The sequence below is a fragment of the Acanthaster planci genome, linkage group LG05 (assembly GCF_054643075.1).
Source record: "Acanthaster planci isolate LZ-2023a linkage group LG05, COTS_SCS, whole genome shotgun sequence".
NCBI classification, from domain to species: domain Eukaryota; kingdom Metazoa; phylum Echinodermata; class Asteroidea; order Valvatida; family Acanthasteridae; genus Acanthaster; species Acanthaster planci.
The window spans coordinates 12,676,519-12,703,181 of NC_141781.1; the positions used below are offsets into that span (position 1 = coordinate 12,676,519).

General features: G+C 39.2%; 1 protein-coding gene across 2 annotated transcripts in view; it reads right to left on the reverse strand.

Annotated features, from left to right (window-relative positions):
* Positions 1–26,663, reverse strand: part of LOC110982023 (thrombospondin type-1 domain-containing protein 4-like) — a 118,915-nt gene that overhangs the window by 56,770 nt on the left and 35,482 nt on the right. Inside the window, exons 4-6 of one of the 2 annotated variants that reach the window (XM_022240161.2) lie at positions 26,573–26,639; positions 26,016–26,115; positions 21,810–21,943 (exon numbers count right to left, since the gene is read on the reverse strand). In XM_022240161.2, the coding sequence (XP_022095853.2) occupies positions 21,810–21,943; positions 26,016–26,115; positions 26,573–26,639 (301 nt within the window). Of the gene's footprint in view, positions 1–9,656; positions 10,280–21,809; positions 21,944–26,015; positions 26,116–26,572; positions 26,640–26,663 lie in introns of those variants that run through there. The other variant, XM_022240167.2, reaches the window with a different exon arrangement.

Sequence of the window (26,663 nt, forward strand, 5' to 3'; positions counted from 1 at the left end):
TGAAATTAGCAAATTTTTGAACTATGAAACAGGCTTGCCTTATTTTCTGAGAAAAATGGGTCCATCTTTGACAACAACATTTTATGTGACCATTTGCACGTGCAAGTTCTAAACTTTCCCAGAGTTCCCACGGATACTCAATAGGTTTAATAATCCCAAAACTGGTTTATTTATTTTATACCTGGGAAGATTTGATATCTAATAAACAACTGGAAATGGCATCCATAAATTTTACCGTTCTCCTAATTTGATGATGCCAGTAAAGAAATAATGAGCATTGCAGGGGTAAACTATTCCAATAAATTTGGCAATAAGTCACAACGAATCCCGAGAGGACACAGTTAACAATGACCACATACACAGACTAACTCCAGTGGGATATGAGAATTGGGATAACTTTCAATTGTACAGATGCTGGCAAGTCTTGAAAAACTTCAGTTACTTTTTTTCTCAAGACAGACATAGTTTGTAGGCTGAAAACTCTCACCAGATTCTGACCACCCCATCACTTGTAACAAGTACAACTGTACATTGTGAACAGATATGGTTTCTATGTGGGGATGTCAATTCAAACTTTTCAATGAATAGGTACGTGTAAGTTATTTGAGTCCTGGGTAATGTCAAAATATACGGGTGTATCAACTATTCAGGAACTCAACTGTGCATGTTGTCAAAGTTCAAGCTTTTAAACAATTAACAATTACAGCTGTCCTTCCTTCAGCAGAGGAGACACTCTTGGCTGTTTTTGGCCCTTCTTTGCAATGTACTTTCCATAAGGAACACGTTTTCACAACCATGCCACTATAATTATAACAAAGATGTGTGGCTCTTTGTGAAACATAAATCTTACTTGGCCTACTTTTCAGCCTTTCCAGTCAGTATGTTTTGTACGTTTATGAGAGGTAGTAAGATTTGTGTCTCTTCGTGAAAATGCAAGATTTTGGCTCCTAAGCTCGTAACAACATGCATGGAATCAAAAATTTAAAAAATACTACTTTTGACAGGTATGGCTCTTTGTGAAAAAGGTGACGAATTATCTTCTGATTTTACTCTATTTTATGTTTTACTTATTTTATGTTTTGTACGTTTATGAGAGGTAGTAAGATTTGTGTCTCTTCGTGAAAATGCAAGATTTTGGCTCCTAAGCTCGTAACAACATGCATGGAATCAAAAATTTAAAAAATACTACTTTTCACAGGTATGGCTCTTTGTGAAAAAGGTGACGAATTACCCTCTGATTTTACTCCCTATACCTGGTTACCGTTATCTTGATCATTAGGAGCCATCGTTATTACTGGTACTGACCTTATTTAAGTGCTGTACCATGCAATGTCAAGTACAGAGATCCTAATGAATAAAGTAGCAAACAAACCATAATTGGTGACTCTGAGGAGTTCACCCTCAGTCAGGCCACTCTACCAGTAAAGGAAGGATTTAAGCAATTGACATTTCAAGAAGTGGAAGAGGGGGCAAGAGTACAGGGCCTATAAAGTGCAAGTGACACTTGAGGTCCCTCCAACATCAAAAAGGAAAACATGACGTAGTACAATTGCCAGATAGAGATACATCAAAACTTAAAATAGGCACTTGTAAACGAATACTGAGGATCAAATTGATCCCCATCAACTAAGTTAATGATCACTTTCCCACCTGCTTGTACTTGGCAAGTCCTAATAGATTAATAAATCAGTATAATTTGTTTAGGTTCCATATCAAAGTGACAAAGTTGATAGTCAACAACAGGTTGCTTTCGTGATATTTCTTGTAAACAGTATCCTTCGTGTGGTAAGATAATGTACAGTTAAGCATAACTTACAACCAGTAAAATCACTGAGATAAACAACTTTTGGATGACATTTAACATAAACCTAGAATGGATTATGAGATTTATGGGAAACAGTACCATCTTACAGTTCTAGAGCTACAACTCATGGGAGAATCTGTTCACTTGGGATTTAAGCAAAAAGTAAAATATCAACTCTGAAAAAGAATAACATTTCACTAGCAATATTTTGAACAAGATTAAAAGAAGGTCTGATTTTATAGGATTTTGTTGGATTGCAGGTATAATCCAATCCAACAATTTACAGTATCAACCCAACGTTGATCTGAATCCATATTCACTCCCATCCTGTCCGATATTAGATTTGGGATTGGATCAAAGTCAGATATTGGGATTTGGGTCACGATACACTTCTTTAATGGCAACACACCAAAGAATAACTACCTAAACATGCTAAGACTCAAAAAAGCAATGAGCTGTTAACGGTTTTATCTATATGGGGGGAAGTGGTAAATTTAATACAAAGATTCTTTCAATTTGTCCATGGCTGAGTGTATAATGTCCACCACCCACGAACCCACCACCCTACATCAGTGATCATTCTATCACCATTCTATACGTACTTTCAGTCACTGACCAAAATGACCCCCCCACCCAAGGCACCCCTGCTACTCTCTCAAAGGAAACACTGGATAAGAATCAACATTGTGACAAATCACGCAAATTCTCCTAGTAGTATGGGAATGTTGACAGTGAAAACAGGCCCATCCAAGGATGGATACTCCATAGACTGACCTGCCATATCTTACACAACTTGACAACTGACATTACAAGCATGAGTGCTGCCAAAAGAAAACAAAATCTAGAGGTGTGAACATTCAGCCAGTGACAAGTTACAAGATATTTGGGTGACAAGCTATCAGGGGTTAGTGCATATGTATCAGACAAGTACATAAACTTTAGTTCCACCACGTGGACTGTTCATCATGCACATGTGCATGATGTTACCCAAGACACCTTAAAGGACCAAGAATTCTCTGAAAGAAAACAGCAAAGTGATGAGATAAATGGATCCAATGATCCAATCCAAATAAATCATGTGTACGTGATCCTAAAAGATCATAAACACTGGAACTGATTTTTTTTCCACTACAGAAGTGATCATCACCAATCTATAACAAGTCACATTTAAAACGCAGCATTTATTGTCACAAGATGATCGACAACAGCCTACTGAGAAGCCTACCTTACAGTGGTAAAGCAGCCAGGTGTAAATGATTTTTCAGTTTAAACCAAACTCCAAAAATTTCAAATATTTTAAAACTGCACACAGATACATGGGTATGGGGCTACACATATGTAAGGTACGTTCGGGGCATTAATGCAATATTACATCGGTCCAATTTGATCAAGTTCCCGTCCACCCCCACCAAATGACTTTTTTTTTGGTGCAACAGTGTGGGGGGGGGATATTAGTTTCTCCCACTTTTTTCTACAAACTTTTCCACTCCCGCACGTCATGTTCTTTTGCCAAAGCATTTATACACCAATATGCTCTTAACCATACAAAAGTATTCTTGCCAACACTGGTTTAGCCTTTCGAGGCTCCACAAAAACTTGGCATTTTCTATAAGGCCACTCTCTCTCTTTCTATTATTGCGAGAGAAACTTGAGAAACCCAGGTCTAGCCTCTTGAATTGCAAATCTAGGGACTAGGTATTAAAACCTTACATGGATAACAGGTAAATAATGGAATTACTTGCAGAGCATTGTGCGGTATGGTCTTCAAAGCAGACTACTGCAGGTTGCATGAAGGTTTAAATTCACCTCATACTTTCTTCTTTTTCTACCCATTTTTTGCTAAAAGATATCCATAGTGTCCTTTCATCATTTGTGCAGTAATTGCTTTGGATTTAAAACTACTGTTAGATGAAAAAATGAATTTCTGAAAGTTAATGGGGCCAACAAACTCGAGAGTTGAAGATAAATCCTTCAAAACTCTGAAATAAAAAAGAAAAGAATTTGATATAACAGATGACTTGGAATGGTGCACTGAAACACAGTTAGGTTAAAGTATGTTCTGCTCATTAATCCCATAAAAACATTCGAAAAACTTTGAAAAGTTACTCTAAAATACAAACTAGAGAGCCATTTTCAGGATGACGCCTTTTGCTCCCTAGTCAAACTACAAAACTTGGCAGCACCTTTGGTTTGTAAATTGTGCCATTTCATCATCCAAGGAAAGCAAAAGCGAAAAAAATACCTCCCATACCCCCAGCTGTAAACACACAATTCAGACATTAGGGTTCGGTTTAATGCTCCTGAGAGAACCAAGTGACAAAGCAAGCTAGGTGGCCACCTTTCAAATTCGACAAACCAGTGCACCTTGATCTAATGGAGTGCCACAACTCACACCTCAGTGTGTAACTCCAGTATTTTCTCCTGTGCTGCATGGCATCCAGATGACGCCAGGCACAATGCCCCTGTACATTACTGCACTTTGGTCTCCTGGACAATATCTAAATGCATAGAAGTTTATCTATGATCTAGCACTTCAGCAATAATTACTCTTTGAGGATTCCTAATTTGTTGTGCAGTTAACTTGTGCCCAATATGCCTTTAGCATTTAACTAGTCCAGGTATAATAAGGTCTTGATAAGGTAGGCCTGTGTACATGGATTTCAAAAGTTCAAGAATTTGACAAGTTTTTTCCATTAAAGCTTGTTTTAATATGTACACCGTTCTGACAATAAAAATTAAGCAAAGCAAATGACTCCTGACTGTACATATCAATAAACAAAAAGTAGTTGAAATTAATATTATCCTCATTTTTGCCAAGAAATGACAAAACTATAAAAACTTTTGCAAAGCGCAAACCCTGTAAAATACCTAGAGACCCCTGTCAACTAAACAGATCCAATGAGAACCCCCTGGCCTGAGCATACTAGACCCCTTTTGTGCAATCTCTTTCAACAATTAGTACCTGGTGTAAAAGAGTGCATTTACAATGGTGCTGTCCCCCTATCCAACAGCCACTTGTGAACTGAAGCATGGATACCAAACGACCACACAGGTTAAAATGGGACAAAAAAGGACATCATTTGGTCCTAACCAAAGCCCCACTGCAAAATCAATGATGACTGAAATTTCTGTCAAAAGCAATGGGGCCCAACAGCATTTACAGCATGTAATGTACATATTATATGATTCCTTGCCCCAATGCTACTTATACATGTACACTTACAAGATGCTTGCTATTCCACATACATGTACATGTATGTATGAAAGTACAGGGAAAGCAAAAAAGACAGCTCCACCAATATTAATTTGGTCTCGTCCATACATTTTGTCTTGTGTTGATTTTCCCACAAAATATCTTACAAAAATATCAGGAGGTTTTTACTCAAATGCATTGAATTCTCTTAATAAGGTTGTCCCGCCACTGAAAACCTTTGGTTGCTTAAAACATTTCCACTAGTGGATTGACAGTGACTGTATTTCTGAACCTCATCATCTTTTATAAGAAATGAAAATCAAAGTCCTCAAAATTATGTTAATCCTTTCAGTCCATTTGTTTTTCTAAATTCACCTATATGTTTGATTTGAGCCAGCCTCTCTGCTTTGATCAGATGAGAGCAAAGAGACAGCCCAAAGTGTTATTAACAGGATCAACAAAATGAGTCTTGCTTGCAGAGCCACTGATAAATGGGCCTTCAAAGTCCTGCCTCCCCTTCGCCTATTTAAAGAGATTTTTTTGTTACATGTGTGGATATTTGCACGTTTGTTCCTCATTTACCAGTCTGAAGAATGGGAAATCAGTCTCAAGAAAAACGAAAGGCCAGAACTCTTTCCATCCCTCAGGGGTTTGAGAGGTGTCCCAAATGATGAGGATATAAATCTAACATGATTATTTGCGCTCCATTCAACCTCACCTGCATTCAACTCTCAGCTTATCTTGGCACTGGCATGCAGATCCATAGAGGCACAAACTTCTGTTGACTCTTCCCGAGTCCTTTGCGAAGCGCATGGGCTATAAGCATAGTTAACTATCTTCTAAGACCAATCACAGTAGGTAACTGGGAAACTTATCAATCATAAGCACCACAGGTAGCAGGCCAATTACACCCTTAAATCAGTTTTCACAACCCTCAGAAGGACGAAACAATTACTGATGGATGCTGAATGACAGGTGTTACTCTAAGCATGGAGCTACATGCTCCAAGCTTTTGCTATTTTTGCCTATTATGTTGCGTGTGACTATGTGCCTTGGATGATTTCAATTACAAAATTGTTGAAACCTCCCAAACGCACAAGCTTTGCTTAAGCAAAAACATTTGCCACTTCACATTTAAATTGCTGAAACCTTTGAACTTTAACGCAATGATTCTTTTGATTCCACTACGGATTGATGTGGATGTTATTAAAACACACTTCTTCACTTCACTTTTTAAAGAGCTATAGCAATTACTAGCCATTAAAATCTAAAGATAATTTCCAACACCCTTGAGAATTCTTTGATTTCTCTTATGTTTCCTTCAATGGATGAATTGTTGCCCTTTTACATGTATATTAAAAGCGGCAATATTTTAACAGTAAAATGTTTTCTAATTACGCTTACACAAAAGGGATCAGCCCCAACAATGTGCAGACAAGCTACATGTAAATGCATCTGACAAGACCCTTCTACTTATCACACTGATAAAGGTCAGGGTGTGTAATGTGGGGAGGGTTTCGGACACTGCACATGTAGCTTTAAGACTCCTGCAATTTTTAGATCAAAAAATATGCATGAGCAATTTTCGAGGAAACAAGATAAAAACAGGCAACACGCATGAAGGTACTTATGTAATGCAAGAAGTGGATTATTATTCTACAGGGATACTTTATTCAACACTGTGAATCTAGTATGAGGGAATGTGCATAATAACCTTTGAGACACAGATTATTACACACATTTACTGGTATTCTATGCTAAGATCCTTTTCAACAGACAATAATAAGATATTCATCAGCACAGCAATATTTACTCCTGAGGAAGAAGGCAGATCTTCTGGCTTTATTTTTGATTCACCAATAAACACTTCAACGTGCACAAGCTACTGAAAGAGAAAAGCTGACAGGTCGATAGATCAGCCAGTGCATGGCAAATAGGTCTGCACGCTCCAATTCTCGTTCATGTCTGTTCACATAACCGAAAACACTCATCAGTGCTGGGGTAGCCAGCCTTAAAAGAGGCCTCACACACTGCTGAAAATCATTGTAAATATGACAAAATAATGAAGTGTGTTGGTATGCCAGGATAGAATGTGTGGGTGTGAAGGTAAGGAAGGGTGATATGTTTACAGAGTAATTATTGACAAATGGATCTGGGAACAAAAGCTGAAAGCCTACTTTTGGCCTGGCAAGGACTCAAGTATGGGTAGGGGACAGGATTTCTTTGGTTAAAGCTTACAGCAACTTGGGCTACACATCAAAAGTGTTTTTATGTAGGATAACTACTCAGAAAAGGGCAAGGGCTTAAGCAGAAAAGGCTAAATCATGCAACTGGATGTAAATAGGCCTACTGCACAGTCACAGTTGACTACAAACTCAATCCTGCATGCACACAAAATGGACATTTCACATGCTCTTGTTCGAGAAGTATTTCGGGCAAACTACATGTATGCTTCACTATAAATGAAGGATAACAATCCTTGAACACATTTTTACCTAGATTAAGTAGTTTATCAAAAAGCTAACAAGTGCACAACATGCAAAACAAATATTTAGGCACAAGGTAGGCCTATGCCACTATTGTGCATGCCACCTTTGGCCTCTTAGTCTGTCTCCTTTTCCCTCTAAAGGCTCTACACAATCTGAGGTTTTCTAATTTGAAGCCGTTTAGTATTAAGCATACAGCCAATGCATAATAACACAGTTTACTCTCTTTCAAAGTGAACGAAATCTTTAGACTTTTTTAGAGGCTCTATGGGGAGATTTCAAATGATGATCTTCTCACTTTCAATACAGCATGAGCAATTCAAGCCATCACTCACAGCTTTGCTCACCCAGGTTCCAAGCCAAGCCCTCTTTAACTTTAAGCTTGAATAATTTATCAAGTCAGCCCAAACACTGTAACCAAAGAAAGCAGTTGAGATTGCAGTGAGATTAGTCCACGGATAATCCCTTTTGGAGTACACACTGGTTCACCTGTGAATATAACTGTACGCATACACCACTAACTGACACACAAAGAATCTGCCAGATTAGATCCAGCCAGCCTTGACAGAGGGAGCCAGTTGACCTCAGGAAGATGAAGTGTGCCCTTTTTCCTCCTTAACTTAGGCTTTCTACCCTAAATCTTAAGGACCCTGTTTCCTAGGCTAAGGGGAATATAGCATGATCGAATGAAGGGCACTTCATCACACTGGTTTAAGTGCGCTATTTTCTGTCCATATTTTCATTTGGCAATGCATGCAAAAGAATTTGACCTTTTTTTCCTATAAAGGATTGACATCAAAGAAAAGACTGGTTCCTGCTCCTTTCTTATGTCGCACATCAAAAAGGGGACAGGAAACAGTGTAAATGTAAGTAACATAGAGCTTCACTACATCTAAGATCACAAATCATGACTTTTTGGTGGAGACACAAAAAACTTCAGAATCACTGGAAGGAAGTGTCTTGATATGACGATGTTGGTCGATCTTACTGCATGATTTGTCAATAATTCCACTACCACTTATTTGAAATTTATTTGCAAAAGAATGCTTTGAATAAGGAAATTAAAGTTACAGATTTCATGCAGAATCAACCTATCACTTGGAACGATTGGGCAATCAGGCAAATCAGCCAATCACATCCAACACCAGCACTCTGATATTCACAGCCACATTGGGATACTTGTATACTGAAGAATTCAACACTGCTGGAAATCGTCATTCCTTCTTCTACCACAAAATGGAAAATCTTTACTGTTCATTCCGATTCTCATCTGGATATACATATGTACATGTACAGCTTCGGAAGGTTGAGGACTTTTAACAGTTGAAAACTGTGATGCAAAATATTGATTCTCGTTTAATACGCATCAGGATGCCGGGCTGAAAAAAAGGAATGAATGTGACATACACTGCACAAGGACAATGAAGACACAATCTTAAACCCCACTGTTCCCAGCCTGTCACCCCCCCCCCATTACAATTCAGCTCAATTGTACAACCCAGAAAACTTGTGTTTGCAAAGAAAACAACACATTTAACTAGAGTCAACATGTACTGCCATTCAACATCAAACAAAGCTGCATGCAGTGATGATAGCCCATTGGATCTTTTGGGCCAGTGACATTGATGTATGTTTCTTTATCTTGGACCAATAAATATTCCTGGTCCATGGACTGGGATATTGGGGATTCCACTGGCCCAAAAGTATGCACAGCTACATACCCATTACATGGATGAATTCCATCTTGGCTCCGAGCCTTTACCGTTACAAATTAACTCAATCTATGCTACATGGGGTAGAGAAAAATGATTGGGCTGCATGGGCATGGCTGCGGGAGGGCAGAAATGATTTGTGAGCCTGCCTGTCTTTGATTTATGCACTTGTCACTCATCACATAGCAAAAAGCTGAATTTCACATGACCCAGAAAACCCTAATAAACCCAATGTAATTAATAGTACATTTCATGTATGTACACATACATCTAGTACTGGATCCATCACTTGGTTTCACTGAAATTTTCTAAACATAAATGTTCAAATTTTTCCTTTTCTTCTCTGTCCCCATTCTTTAGTACAATCTTCTTTCCAAAACACCTGCAACAAATTTTCTTTCTTGCAACCTGTGCATGTCAAGTCTATAACAACTCAAAACAAATTCCACAGCTGTACTCACCGCTGTTGGAATACTGCCACTGGTTCTATGCCTCCCTGTATTTTCCCCAGGCATGCCAGGGTATGGGGAGTGCCGGCGAGAGGCAGATGTCCCCACAAAGGACAGTACTACAACCACAACTACAGCAAGTCTCGAGCACCTCATCATCAAACACAGAACTTAATCGGCCAGATGATTTCCACTTTTGAGCAACTAACTTGAACTAAGGGGAAGCGAGAATCCACAATTTATGCTGCAAAGGCTACCAGAGCAGAATTTGTCCAAGTTTGAGTTCCCTTCGGTGCTCCAACACTTTGGGCAGTTCAATGTCTAACTCAGTCACTCAGTCAGGCTTGCTGATTATCAAACAACTAGTAATTTGACAGCAAGTGTGTACTCTATGATTGATCACAACATTACTCTACATTCCAGCTCTTCCTCCTTTCCCTGCTCGCCAATAAAAATTTCACACTCCCGAGTTATTTAAAAATTACACCGATTGTTATGACAGAATTACAAAACTTTGTGCTAGCTCTTCTGAACTTTGAAACTCCCAATGTGTTGGTGACTGCTGTGTCACTACATTGCCACTCATCCACACAGCGTGAGCGTGTGAACTATTGACTCTCTTCTTAGGCAAGGAAACTACACTCCCTTGCTTTGCACACAGCTCTTCATTCATTGTATCCCTGTACATGTACATGTACATGTGTGTGGTGTGGTATGATCCCATAAGTGGCAAAAAGCATGATCACCGCCCTTCCACTCTTGCTCTTGTTTATTCAACATCCTAGGCACCATTAACCAATGAGAGGGCAAGTAGGTGTCTAAGGGGTTATTGATTGGCACTTATCAATTCCACTGCCAGCCAATCGGTGAGTGGGTGTTCCTATACCCAACTTGGATACAGGAACAGGGTCGGTATTGACACTTCAGGGCCATACTGCCTAGAAGTAAAATATTTCTGATTTATTTCCTCTACCCATGCAAGCTTAATTTACCAACTTAGGTTTTTAATTCTGCATTTTGATATCAGTCTGAAGAAACTGAACTTTTGACAGGTTACAAAGAACACAGTACACTTGCCCCTGTGTGGACAGCTGACATGGTGTCATAAAACTGTGGATTTTGTTAAACTTCATTGCAAAGCTTGTCCATTTCTATTCACATTTGCACTTCAGGCAGAAAGGGGTAACGTTTAAGCTTTTATTAGCTAGTTAACCACAGTGGTATCAAGAACAGGTGTTCAATGAAAATATCTCAATTTCCTATCCAGACAATATTCAATAAACATGTCAAAGGGCTACCTTTACAACAGATCTGGTATTTATGAAGTGCTTTGAAAGAGTACATGTACATGAATGAACATGCAGCTTCACTGTTCACTGCTAAAATTCTTTTGCATAGCTTTCTTTGAACAAAAGGAAAAACAGCAGAGGATAGGAACTGTCTCATGATGAACTGGATTTCCACAATGTGGGTCATCTCCAAAACTGTATGCCCCCTAAAGTGAAAAAAGCAAGGGTACTCATCCCCAACTTGAACAAATACGCACTAGCAAACATGATGTGAGGGGTTCATTGAACATAAATGACTCGTAGCCAGCAAAAAGCTGTACAGGCAGTGCAAGAACTACAAAAGAGTGGCTCCAAGCACAGCCATACATGATAACAACTGCAAGTCGGATACCAGTGATGCTGTCATGATGGTGGGTGGTCATTAATCAATCCCTTTACATTTTTCATAGTGGGGGATTGTGACTTACACTCTGAGAATCTGACAACTTTTTCAAAACTCACCCTTAGTTTTTCAGAATCCAAATGTAGTTCAATTAATCAAAACAGTCTGAGCCTGTTATGAGTTCACAAACAACACCTAATGATCTGGTGCTCCAATATTATATTCAACATGATGTGTGCACCCCCTTAGGCAACCCCCAACCATATTTTTCACTATCAGATCCCTCATTAAAGATACCCTTAATGACCATAGCGATACCCACCCAAAACATAACCTGACCTAGATTGCCTGCACGATTTGACAAATGCACCAATGATGCTGAATTTAAAACCTATCAGGAAGTATGCAAATCAGAAGATCAGAAGTGAGGATTTATTGCATACATCCTCCCCATGGCACACAACAATCTCATAATTGGGTTGAGGTCACAAGGTTCTCACACTGATAGCATCACCAATATTTTGTATTTTTAATGGATAAAGAGAGCAGTTCATTTTTCTTTGGGGTAGAGGGTAACTTTAAACTCTAATCCCCGTAGTTGCATACGGCCTGATGCCTTTAAAGCCAGATTTTTACAAGAGAAGCATGAGGCTGCATTTTGTGCATAAAAGAGAGTTAAGCCCCTCTGCAATTGTAGTTATTTGGACAAGTGACAGAAGCTTTGCTGATTTTTCATGAGGTGTAATTTTGCATGAGGAAGAATTTTCTTTTTTTTTTTTAAGTTGATGTTTTACCCCTTCAACAATGTATATTTATAACCACTGCATACTAAGTGTTGGCTTGATAAGCTTTCTTTATTGAGTCTTGACCCCACTCCCTCCTGCTGGTAAGCACAAGTGCAGACATTTGACCAAGTATTTGTATTGGGTCCACTGGTCAGTTCAAGTCAGATATGAGTTGCAGCAACCCTACAGAATGATACTTCTGCAATTTAACATTTGCATGGAAGAAATATTAATTGTTTAGCATTTTGTACGGAGCTCTGGAAGTGCCATCTGACTTGTTGAGATCCTGAAATGTTTTTCTCGGAATGATGACATAATAAAGGCAAGATGTCGACATCCTGAGATAATTTATCACAGGATGACAATATCATAAAAGTTGGATGATGCCATCCTTAGATAATTTATCATGGGACGAAGACATCCTAAAAGTGGAACAATGACATCCTGAGATAACCCATCATAGGATGATGACATCGTAAAAGTTCGATGACATCCTCAGATAATGACGATAATCATCTCGGGACGTCATCATCCAGAGACATCCAGCAAGTGTGATGTCTACCCTTTTACAATGTCATCATCCCATGCCAAATTATTTCAGGATGTCGTCATCCAGTTGCTACGATGTCATCCTCCCATAATAAATTATTGCACGATGTCACCATCCAACTTTTACGACGTCGTCATCTCGAGATAAATTAGCTGCAGGTTGTGAACATCTTGCCTGTATCATGTCGTTACCAAGAAACAATATGTCAGGATGTGAACATGTCGGATGGCACTTCCAGAGCTGCGTAGTTTTGCCCTAAATATGGACATTTTTATAAACCATAAACTGAGTGTTGTTCAATGGCTCCAAGTTTAGCTGTTGAAAAAATTCCATGTTAATGAAAAGATATCATCATTTTAAGACATCATTGGCAAATCTAATCAAACAGTATTTAGCCAGCTACAAGTGGACAGCGCCCTCTATATTTGGTGTGCATACACAAGTAAAACTACAAAGGTTATTAAATCAGAAAGATTCCTAGTAAGGTCCATGTGGACCTATCGCCAAGGGGGCACCCCAGGGAGCTGGGACCCCCTAGTGGCAGGAAGCTGGCCCCCCATCAGTAAAAAGCATAAGCATGAAAAATATATTTTGTTCCCACTGATATGACTCCCCAAGCTGATACTCCACATGGCCCCACTTAATGGCTGAAGCTGGCGATGGGGCTGGGTTCATGGTGTAGTGGATAATGCTCGTATCTTGAGATTACATGATACACTACCTGCCAGGTTGGATTCCCAGCTATTGTTCCCTTTTCTTTGTTCCAAAAATTAAGAATATTCTTCTTTTGTTATTTGCAAAATGACTCCAACATTTAATTACGGAGTATGATATTTTCTTTTTCTGATTTGTGACTCTGGAGAATTTTGTAAGGGGAAAAGTCTGAAATTGTAAAATGGTCTGATACCAGTCAGAATTTTTCAGTACATGTGCCTGGCTAAATACAGTTAAGTTAAATTTGCCAACAACGGCAACATATCCAATGCCTAAGGAAAGCCTCAATAGCAAATGACCTTAATAACCTTCACTCTGCAACATGTCTTTTCAGCAGTGGTTGAAGAGCAAAGGCCCTATGTTAATTTCTCTTATTTTTACAGGTAAAATGTATCTCTTAAGAGTTTTGATTATACCTATAACATGTCTAGTCAGAAAAATTCAGTGATCCAGTGACAACAAAGTTCGTCAGCCTTCCACATCAAATGGGTAACATCCTTTCTTTATTCACACTAAGTATAGTAAATGCATGCACCATTCCATCGTGTACATGTAAATTTAACAAATGCAAGACAACCTACAATGGCATTCTTCACAGAAGCATGTTTTAATTCCATAGATCACAATTTAATTGATATGAACAGTTGGTATACACAAGTCTAAAATACTGCCCAACCCCATGATTGTCAAAATAATACACTCTCGCGTTTAGAGAGTAACAATTTCACTCTGGAGATTGATAATGATGAATGATATAAAATCATGTACTACATGAATAATGTGCTCAAGGGTGTGCTATGAAGCAGATGGCACTTTATATCAATCTTGTTCGTGAGAGGAAGGAAGCCTTTCCGGACTTATGAAGGAAGTACATTTAATGACAGAGAAAGTGAAACCCTGGATCGGAGTGCAAGCAGGGTACTGACTATCCTTCAGACACATTGCAGAGTTCCAGACTAACAGTACATGCATATGCAGAACATACTCAATGTGTGGGGCAGAGGCTTATAAGAGGCCTTCAATGGTCTCTTCAACCCCTCTGCACAATAACAAAGAAGTGCATGCTTTGCGGGGTTGAAATTTGTAGCGAAAATTTGCAAAATAAGAAACACCTAAAACAGTTTTGAGATTTCCAACATACACAAGTATAAATGCTCAGACTTGTCAACATCTAATCAGTGCCTTTTGTCGCACTTGAATTATGAGTAGTGCTCTCTCCAAAACAGACATTTGAATCAGACTGCTAAGCTAGGGAAAACAATGTGTCTATCTGGTGAGGTGATGAACACACTATACACAGCTGAAATTAGAACTATTGTGCTGATGCACCCATCCTACTCAGGCAAAAAAACAAGAGCACCCTGGGCAGATGGCCCCTGTGGAGAGGGTATAAAAAGCCAAAGGGGGTGCTAAGAGGAGTCAAGATGTCAATTTGGGGAATTAGGCACTTACAACCCTGCACACATCCCTTGTCAAGTCCCACAAAAACACTGGGATCCCACATTAATTATAAGATGTATACAATGTTTTTGTACCACAAGACCTCAGTGTCGTTTCATATTTTGGGGGTTGTTGTTTTATGATTTTGCATTTCAGGTGTTGTTTTTTGTAGATCTTTTTCTTTGTCCAAATTCCAGTAAATGTATATCCTCAAGGCAATAGCATTCAAACTTATGCAATCAAAAATAGTCAGGGATGATGCACAGGTGTATCTTATGCCTCTTAGAGTTAAATACTCTGGAAAACACAGTGTAAGCCTATGCCTCAAATAAGATGATCAATTTGCAAGTACCATTCTGCTTAACATGAAAGTAACTCAATTTTGTAGGGGGGGGTGTACTTGTCTTTTTATTTTATTTTTCTCAAGCAGAAAAATGGTTGAAACATTCCTACCAACTGATGCAGTTGGCTGAAACATGGAAGGTGACGAAAAATGAAAAACTCCCCGTCAGACTAGTGAAAGTAAGCACTCAACCCCTTTTCTCACCAGGATATATCTAGCCAAGGGTACTTACTTCCACGGACGCCCTCATGATCTGATGACCCTTTTGTGCTCAGGAGCTGTAAGAAGCTGCTTCCCTCCACCACTGTGTATCTAATGTGATGGGTATAACCCCCAAGGAATCTTGCCTCCTTCAAGGTGGCCAAAAATGTCACCTCTCAGCACACTATTTTCTAAGTCGTAAAAGGATCACAGTTTGACACTATGTATGATTAAATCTGACAATGTGTGAATCTAACAGAACCATGCCCCTGAATACTTTCTATTGCAGACCCGTCAAATTCACAAATACGTTTCGGAAAATTTTGCAGGAATGACAAGAACACAACAAGTATTAATTGCAAAAGTCTCTTATGCCACCTGAAAGTTATGGTGTAAAAAATGTGCGGCCTCGCACAATGGAGGGTTACAATGGTTTGAGGATGTTGCAAGCAAATGGTTAATGTCAAATGTGAAATTGAATCCTTCCAAACTTTTACTGCTTCATGGCTTTACAATAATCAGCTCTAAATCAATAAAAGAGGAGTTACTGTTCAAAATAGCAGATTATTGCTACGTCCTCTCCAAAATGATCTCTTCTAGAAAGAGAGGTTCCACGTTTAGCTAAAGAAGAGGGTTCAGCTGTCAAAGGGGATCAAAGGGCTAATCTTACCCCATCAGTAGGCAGACAGGTGTGAAAAGCTAAACCGTGCATGAGGTACATTGTTCACCTCAAAAAAGCCAATTTAAATTGATCAACAGCACAAATAATCTATAAACACAGAGTAAAGGCAGGGAATTAGAGTCAAAAATCATTGCTAACCCCAAGTGTGGCGACTGCATCCCATGTAGAATGATGTGTCACATTGCTCCTTGTTCAAAATGTTTCCGGGCATTTTTATTTCTTGAGCAATGAAATTAACCAAAACACCCAAAGCTAGGTCTGCAGCATCTGCACGTATATGGATACCTTTCACTGTCTGGCCAATTGAGGGGAAATCCTGTCTAATGTGAGATCTGAATTTGATGAATTACCCAAAAATTTGTTTGAGGAAGTAGTAAAGTGGAATCTATAGTATCATTCGACCACCAGAATTAGAAGCCTTTACTGCGGTGGCACAACACTCGTGGACAAGTGGTACGCAGCGCATTACATGCCTCTTCGACCAATAGGGTGTCGTGATTTGCCAAATGCATGCGCGTCAAGCTTAAGAATGTGTGTTTGAGTGCGGTGCCACCGTAGTTAAGGCGTCTAATCGGATTAGTGTATAGGCTTGGAATATGTTATGTCCATGAGTTTTTGAGACTACTCTAACTGGATATGTGTTAGATTTTAAAGACAGCATTTAAGATTTTAAAAGCAAAACTCTTTTGTTACATTTGTCATATTTTAACCTTTGTGGCCTACTTTTTGCAGATGAGTCCATTGACTGGAAAAGCTTTTTTAATTTGGTTTTGTCAGATTCTAGTAACAATCCTTGCTCCAAACCAAGTATGATAGTAAAGGAATAAATACATTTCCCCGAGTGTTCATGACAGGGTAACCTCCTCGAGTAACACAATGGGAATCTTCTTTCTGAGTAAAATTCTTGACAGGCAAACAATGCAATTCTTTCTTTCGCACAGGAAAAATGCCAATGAAACAAAGCCACACCAAAGAGTTTCACAACTTCTTTTTTTACACATATCTTAGGCCATATGTCAGAAAACCTTCAGAAAGTAAATGAAACAGATCCACTATAAAGTCTCTCTCAGTAACAACATTAGCAATGCCAATTGCTACAAATTTGTGAATTACCAAGCAATCATACTTGAATTCCCACAGTCCTCAGTATCCAAAATTCACTTCATCTGCTTTTCTTTTCTTGTCACACTAAATCTACATTTCTGATTGTATAAGAAAACACACCAGAAAATGCTACTCTCTTGACAAAGGTTGATGCTGCTATTCAGTACTTTCAGCCGATGCCCGAAGCCTACAGGTCATTGAACTCGAAGTAGACTTCAGCGCTTCACCACCATGAACAATTGGAATTGTCCTTAAGGCAATCATATTTTGAGCCTGCTAAAGCTAATTAAGATCACCTAAATTTTTTTCAGTGCTTGAAGATTTTTGCATTGAAGCATACAAAGACACGGTCAATCTAGTATGTTGCAGGGAGCCAAACAGGCTTCACGATCGGTCTTTTCCTAGAACCCCAACTGAGAAAAAAAACCTACAAAACCTATCAGCTGCATATAGCAGCTTAAAGGTACTTTTGGAAAAATGTACCCTGGCCTGAAAAACCCTACCAGGCTCACAATGGATTAACTGTACAGTCCCAGGTAGGGTAAGCGCAGCTGATCTGAATGCATCAGCGCTTTCCAAAAAGAGAATTTGTGAAGGATTTACAGTGAGCAAGACCTAGACTTGAGAGAAAAGGGCACGAGTGTGGGGCAGCTTTTTTGTCCTTTTCACCAACAGTGTTTTTCATCTCGTAACATTTTACAATTTATTTTGAAAAGGTATGAACTACAGACCACTGCCATAGTTACCCGAACGTGGGAATGAGGTGGACACCAGACCCTACAGTTCTGTGGGTATGCCATAGAGTCTCATGAATTGTAAATATGCATTGGGATGGGATGGACCTTGCTCAAAATTTGCCCCTACAATTTCCAGAATAGTGAAGAAGTCTTTTATTGCAATTATTCATACTTGATTCTTCTTACTTCCTGGACGGAAATGTTTGTCTTGTAAGTCAGGTTATATGATGAGACTTGTCACAAAAGTGAAGAAACTTTACAGCAGAGGCTAATGGTTGCTAATATTTGGTAACCTGGCCTCAACAATCCATCCTGTATCAAAAACAAATTACCCAGCTAATGTGTGCCTGGCAAGTGGTAAGCTGGTGTAATTGCAATTTTATGACCCCCTTGACTGATTCCAACCAACTTTCCCAAGCTACACTTGGTGGGATGCAATCACTGAGTGGACAAACTATGCCGAGAACTCCTGGGAGAGAGGGATCAGGTAAACTTCACGCAGCCCTTGCTATTGATGTCAGATGACCAACTCGTTGCTGCTGCCAATGCAGTAACTTTTCCACCAAATTGACCCCTTCTATCTCTAATCAAATTTACAAAATTTATTTTCATTTCTCAATATTGACATTCAGGAGGGCCAGATTGGATACATGATTAGACCAGCTGCTGACAGTAAAGTGATCCCCTCTCAAAATAGCCAGTAGGCCTATCAGAACCAAAAAGAGTTTTCATCCATAGTGTCACAAACAAGCAGAAAGAGCTGGTACGCATAACCAGCAGCACACAGAGATAGGGGAACAGAAACTAGTGGAAGATCTTGTTCAGTGGTTTGATGCCCTTTATTTATGATAATCCCATCACGCTCTTCTCAAAATTTCAATCTCCTGGCTGTTGGGTCATGTCTATCAGTTAATTCTGCTTCACTTTTGTCAGTGTCATTTTTTTAGCAGTAATGAGCAAGAATATGAGGGAGGAAAAGTCTAAACTTGTTTCAAATATGTGCTTGACAAAGAATTCTTCCTAAAGACATTAAGATCATTCCATTGTCCTTACTGTCAACTTGTTTGTGGTGAAAAGGAGCAATTTGATTAGTTGGAACATTGTGCCTTTGTCCAAAACAGGCTACAGAACCATGGCTACGTCTACTCTCACGCTGGTCTATTCCCCTTGTTACCCCAAGACTTGTAGTGACCATTTATTTTGAAAGTATTAGTGTTTCCAATTCCTGAAAAGGGGGGAGGACTTCCCTCCCCCCCAATGCCACTGAAGAATCTGCACATGGCCACTGCATCTTGCAAACTCAAGGCCTAAACAACTCTGACAACAGAGGGGCATGCAAAAGGGCACATCAATTTGCCAGAACAGGTGTTCCAATTTCCCAGTTGCAGGACAGAGGAGCTCTACAGGCTGATCCAGGGTAAGTGGTTGAGATGGAGTGTGCTTATTGTTAATTGAAAAGGGAAGATCAAGCATGGGCAAAATGTGTACTAAATTGAGGAAAAAATAAACTTGAAAGCTACCAAGTTGTATGGCAGTTAGCCTAGCTTCTGAGAAATATCAAAGTACACTGGATTTTCGTACATGTACATTAGTATGTTGTAAACACCCAGTTCAACTGTGACACATTTCTATGCCATTTAATATTTTAGCTTGCAGAGACCGTTTTATAACAAAAATAGCCCATCAGTGCACAATATATACTACCAAGTAACCCTGAATAATTTTCATTAACACTGTAATAGTTTTCAGTATTTTATTTCTATTATATAATCAATCAGACTACTGGCACTGTTCCTACACTGGTCCAGTACTTTTTTAATCCAAAATATCACTACGTGTAAGAATGATGTATGATACTTCCCTAAATATAAAAGGCATTTTTTCGACTGCAATTCTTTTGAAATCTTAAAAATGTTCGTATGTGTCATAAATAGTACACCATACTTGACACCTTTCAGTCTTTAGCTTGTTGCTAGTGCTGTCTTCAAATGCTCGTAACGAGCGTCAAATCAAACGTCGGACTTTCGAGGCATCAGATTTTTTGAGGCGTTGGATCTATGCTATGGGCCGAAAAAATCGTTGGAACTTTTAAATGCATTTGTCGGACTTATGAGGCGTCAGAATTTTGAGGCGTGGGACTTATGAGCAGACCCCTTATCAACAATGCTAACTCCCCAAAACTGCTTAATGTAGAACAGAAAGGTTGGAATGATGTATCAGAAAACGCCCAACTAAATTTCATCCTAAGCCCATTTAAAGTTACAACCCTTCTGCAGCTTGAGATAAATTCATGCTTATGGGAAGGACTGTAATATTATTCGCAATCTACACAGGATATTGGGGTACTAGAGTGTACAGCTGCAGCTTCTCTCCGCTTGGATCTATTTAGCAATGTGTTGTCAAATCCGATGCTGTGCCTACCCCCAATGCCCTACTCACAGTGAAGTCCACAAATTTCCACTCAGTAGTGTAGCTAGGCTCTTCTTGCCTTGGGGAAGGGGGTGGGGAGGCAAGAGTTCCCAGAGAGGGGACCATTGCCCCCCTTCCTCAACCCGGGTTAAACGCCACTGCTGAATTTGTTTAATGCATGGCTCTTTCAAGAACCTTGCTAAATAGGGCTATGTCCACACTAAAGTAACACAGTATACATGTACATGCATCAACACACAGAAGAGGGTGAGGCCAACTGAGTTCATCTTTCCCCTAGTTTCTACGGTATGAGAAACGTTTTCACTCAAAAATGTGACAGTGTCTCCAAATCACCCAACATGCCTCAGCTGATTGCAAGAATCCTTTATCCGCAGGAACAGGCAGTTTTTAAGGCACATTCAAGACAAAGACCATAATCCAACAAAATCATCCTCCTTTATTCAAGGTTTTCAAAAACAGACCTAGCTTTTCCACCATAAGCCTGTACTCTACAGCTGAGGGCAGACAGATACACTGACAGGCTGCCACAAGATAATTTCAAGCCTCCACAGTTGGGTCTTATCAGAATAGGACAGGTCTCAAGAATACTACTGACAGGTCATAAAGATGTCAAGGGCCATGTCTAGTCACCGCTACCTCTCGGATGACTTGTCCAAAGAGGTTAGAGTATTTATATAATTCTGGCAGGCTGTTAAGCAGCTGTGAAATGTAAAGGTTATATATGGCTTTATCATGGTTACTAGCCACACAAAAACAAACAGGATAAACTCAGTACTGGTACTGTCTGCATACTTACTGTAAGTGCATGTAGTCAACGTTATTGTGGTGTAATCATACCTGTATACATTCCTAGAAATTACTGCCTATACTACTTGCTAGACCTGTTTATCGTAGTCAGTGTGCAATGTAAGCAAATCCCTACTGTGCCTATAAACATGGATGAATTCTGTCAACAAAGATTGGGAAAGGAATTGACACATTCAACCAGGAGGTCTGTTGGTGATCTGCCATATGCCACACACATTCACAACCAGACAAACTAGCGTTCCTCAGTGCTATACTAACCCTTTTTTAGTATCAAAAGCTTGTTTTGTAGACTGATGTGAAATTTGAAATAAAGAGAAGAAATATTTTGAATAACCATATCATATCATAATGGCATGGGATTTTGCAGACAGATTTTATTCTTTTTTATTTTGGAGGCCAGGATGTCTTTACAGTTTCCACAACTTTCTGCAAGAGGGCAGCAGACAGGTTTTTCTAAAATCACTATCTGAAATGTCGAAAGTGCACAACTGCCTTCTTTTCATTACTACAGTGATGATGACAACACAACCACTAAAAACTTTATTCCTGCAATGTGGCTTTCACTTTGAAAAAAATGAATCAATCACATTGACTGAAAATATGAACATACCTAGAAAAAAAGATTAAAAATTTATGAACATGAAACTATAATGATGTATTTTAAGTCTGTTTAATAAAAACAATGTTCAAAATTATTTTACCTTGCACATGCCATCCACACAGATTTCTTTTCTAGATGAATTTCTGCATAAAGTGCCATCCACTACTTTATCAGCCAGTTTGGCGAAAAAACGGGACCCAATGGCTTTGCAGTTGAGCTCACATAAATTAGGTTCTGTATGTATGTCATATGAAAAGAGATACAATTAATTTTAATCATAATCAAATGACTGGATATTCCTGGGCAGTTTTAAGGTTTAAACGATATCCACTTCAAAAACAAAGGCTTGATTTCTCTTAACTCCTTTACTATGAGAAGCATTTTGTTAATATGAAGCATAAAAGCTGTGCAATTTCTGTACTGTAGTGACCTGTTTTGTTGAACCAAAACGGCTTAGAAAACACTAAATAACCACAATTCAATCAACTGAAAATTCACATTTATCAATATGTTAAATTATTTTATATGACTCAATCGATCAATCATTCCATCATCCACACCTGCGATGATTGTTAGGCAATAAAGTTGTGTTACACTATGATATTCATCAATTTTCATATTAAGGTGCAAAAATAAAGTTCCCTTTGATTTTAAGAGTCATTTTGCCTTTCTCTGAATAAAAGCCCACCAGTATTATTAAAGTTCTCTACCCTTGACGTATAAGTCGCCACCAACAAACTTTTTCAATACTGAGGAGCCCAGATCCTCAATATTTCGGTTTCATTCCCTCTTTCCATGTCTCACGTGCAGTTGGTGATAGTGTAACGGTTATAAAATCGACATTTGTTTTTTTTTTAAATTACGATCTACTTAAGGGTAAGAGGGCGCTATGACACATTTACTTCCAGTGCATGTCTCGCCGTGTACATTTCGTTCATTCATTTTTGTATCTAAAAACGGAAAGGGAATCTTTTTGCGTTTTTCCATTTGAAAACGAGGAACGTGGACCAATCAATTCCTTTCTTGCTTTGCATGTTCCAAAACCAAACACAAAAGCAATTTCTTTCGGAGGGTCATTCACGTTTTGTTCATTCGGTTTTTGATATGAAAATGAAAACGGAAAAGTTTTTTCTGCGTATTTCAGTGTGTAAAAAAATTCAAAAAAGAGTTGTTTCTCATTTTTCGATTTAAATAGAAAAAATGAAAAAAAAAATGATCAGGTCGTTTCTTGGTTTACATTTTAAAAAGAAAAATTCATGATGTGAAAACGAGAATACCTTAGTCTATCGATGCACTTTTAGAACAGAAATTCCATTTTCCTTTAGTAATGTAAGACACGTCGTGCAATGATTTCATCTTTTGCACACTTGGTATTACGCTGACTGTTCAAAAATATTGGAGACGCATGGCATACTGCAGCTCCTATAGACTTGATGTCATACTTTATTTAAAGGCCGATTCATAATACAGGCGAACGTAAAAGCGAAGCGAATATGACGTCAAGAAGATTTGCAGCGAAATTTTGCTCGAGTTGAAATTTTATGTTCAACTTTTGTAAATTCGCAGCACGAATATTTGATCTGCCCTCAAAAATTCACGTTTGTTTTTGCATTCACGTGAAAGTATGAACCGGCCAGGAGCCAATGGTACCTCCCGTACATTAGTGGTTTATAGATATCGTTGTAACCAGCCTACTTCGAACTACATGTATGTGTCAGTTCATTATTCATGCACAACCGAACACGAATTTGTGACCTCAGATCAGATATTCGCGCTACGAGTTCGCAAAAGTTGAACGCATTTCAGTTCAAGGGAAATTTCCGGCAAATCTTTCATGACGTCAAATTCACTTTGCTTTCACATTCCTCTGCATTATGAATCGTCCCTAATGTGGCATTTGGATTAGAAATGAAATTTAAAACAAATTTTAGTTTGTTGTTTACGCGTTTTCAACTTGCCAAATAAGACTCATTCATTGTCTTTTCTATGGTGTACTATTTACGACAAACTTTTTCTCTCTCTTGCCTCCCTCCAGGCGACGCAACCAGACGACGCGACGGCACGACGGCTCCCTTGCGTCGTGCCGTCGGGTCGCACCGTCGCCTTCTTGCCATTACGTTTGTACACACACGACGCGTCGCGTCGTGCCGTCGCCCGTTGCGTCGTGCTGTCTCAGGTATTTTCCATGTTTCATTTTTTCCGGCCTAGACGTTGCATCGTGTGTCGCCCGTCGCATCGTACCGTCGTGCGTCGCGTCGTACATCGTGTCGTGCATCACGTCGCCTATTACGTTGCCTGAAGCACGACGCGACTGTTTATAGAGGGCGCCTTTACTGTTTTCCTCATCTCCTTCCCCCGGCCCGTGCTCGTACGGTACATGCCATAGGTACCAGGCCTTGATTCTGTTGTTCTTTTTAGTGGATTCTTTCTAACTTTGTGTTTTCATTAAGAGTGAGTTGTTGAAGTAAACTCTCTTCCTTTTTTTTTAAATCAAATGTAATCAGAAAGAGCTTGGCGACTAATCAGCATTGTCTTCAGGAAATATATAACATTAACGTCAACCACAACGTTTTAGCTTTTCCTGATCTAATTGTGATTTTTCTAATAATTATTGTACATCCATTCTAAGATACAATACATCAATCGTTATTACGTGCTTGCAAAAACGTAGCATGCGGATCTAATGAGAAATTAAGCACGAGGTCAAACAGGGAGGCAGAAAAGTCACAACGGTAGTAGGATCTGCAGTGTTTTATTAAGAAACACGCCGGCAGACTAATATCATTGAAAGTGTGGTGCTGATGAAGTTCACGAGAAAGACTAAACTGATGGAAGACTGAATATTCTGAGGGTAATAATATAGTGCAGGCTGGACGGTAACTACCTAAGCCCGTGGTCAAACTTGCAGTCGTACAATTGTAGACAAATTGTCTGGAGGAGTGGGAGAACTACTTGGAAACTGCTGGCATGGACCACAGAGAAATATTTATCTACCACAAATAGGAACTTCATCAACGGTCTTAAAAAGAAAGTGGACGGACATTCGAACAAGGATCAGCCGGGTAAATTAAAAAGTGACAAATTCTGGGCTTACACATGTGAGGGCACCTACATACGCAGATTTTCTTTTTGCTCGTTTTCATTTTTTTTTTTGATGAAATATGACAAAACTAATTCATTTTGATGAACGGATGAAACCCCCCCCCCGAAGAAAATCACGCCTGCGGCTCAGGGCATGTATTTTGCAAGTGCGTTGGACGGAAATGAGAGAAAACAAAATAAATCATTGGCTGGGAAATTAAGGAGTGGCGAATTCTGAGCTTGTGGTTTCCACTTATTTTGAAAGAGCAGTTCCTATTTATTCGTATTTTCTTTTGCTCTTTTATCGTTTTTTCAATAACATATGACTAAAATTAATCCCTATTAATGAATTGATGAGATAAAAACAATGATCAATCAACAACAAAGAGCGAATTGCATGTACTTTGCAAGAAAGTGGACGGAAATGAAAGACAACAGTAAAGGCGCCCTTTATAAACACCATGAAGTAACGGGCGACAGCACACGACGCGTCGCCTCGTGCGTCGTGTCGTGTCGTGCTTCAGGCGACACGATGCACGACACGACGCGACACACGACAGCACAACGCAACGGGCGACGGAAGGGCGACGTTTAGGCAGAAAAAAATGCAACAAGGAAAGGACCTAAGACAGCACGACGCGACGGGCGACGGTACGACGCGACGGGCGACGGCACGACGCTACGCACGACGCGACGCGTCGTGTGTGTGCAAACGAAATGGCAAGGAGGCGACGGTTCCACCCGACGGCACGACGCAAGGAAGCCGTCGTGCCGTCGCGTCGTCTGGTTGCATCGCCTGGAGGGAGGCTAGAGAGAGAGAAAAATGTTTGTCGTAAATAGTACACCATACTTTTCTCAACGTTTTTCATTTTCGAATGAAAAAACGAGGAACTACATCTTTTTCGGCTTTATTTCTTTTTCAAATTGAAAAACAAAAAATGAGCGTTTTCCAATTTTCGTTTTTCGTTTTAAAACAAAGTAAAAAAAAAAATGAAAGAACGTACCCAGGACCTTTAATACCGGTGCCTAGACAGAGGTGGTTAGACTCCAGCAAATGAAAAGTGAAAATGAAAACCTTTGCAGTCTTGAAATTTAAATACTTTTTCAGTATATAAGCATTTAAAACAAATTTGCATTCTTTTTTATTTGTGAATTTTGAAATTTTGGATGGCCGTTTGGATGATTGTAAAAAGGAGGAATATACATTTACAAGATTTTTTTTTACCTTTTTCAATTGTCTTCCACTGATAAAGCTTTCCCATAAATGGAACGTCGTTGTACCTTTCACATTGTTCCTGCCTGAAGTCTTTGTGTTCTGGACATGGCTGATAAGAAACAAGGTATCATAATAAAACAAAGTGTAAAACAAAACGTGGATTATGATATGGCTGGCACAAACTTTAAGCTTTAAATGACATCTCGCCGTTGTTCAAGTTATTGATGTTTTCGCCATTGTGTTAAGGCAACTCATCCTAAATGTTACACTTTAAAACGTACTAGTACGGATCGTCCTTTCTCGTTGGAGGAGCTATTTTATACTTTATTATTATGTTAAATCATTAGTAACAGACATTTTGGAGGGTATATCAACGTAATACGTGCCTAAAGCCAAACAAATGATAAAATGCGGAAAAAGACATTAATATACTAAGAAAATGAAAAGTTACAAAATGTGTGGCAATGCTAAAATCAGATTACAAAAACCCCTAGATCTACATTGGATTTGTATTTCAAATCGCCGCACCTGTTTTGGTTTTATTGCAAGTAAACCTTTAGACGTACCTCCGAATTGCACAGTTTATATTGCTTGTAAAGGCCCACACAGTGTGTGCTTTCTCTTAACTTCCCCCTGCAAAGAGAGAAAAAAAAGTAC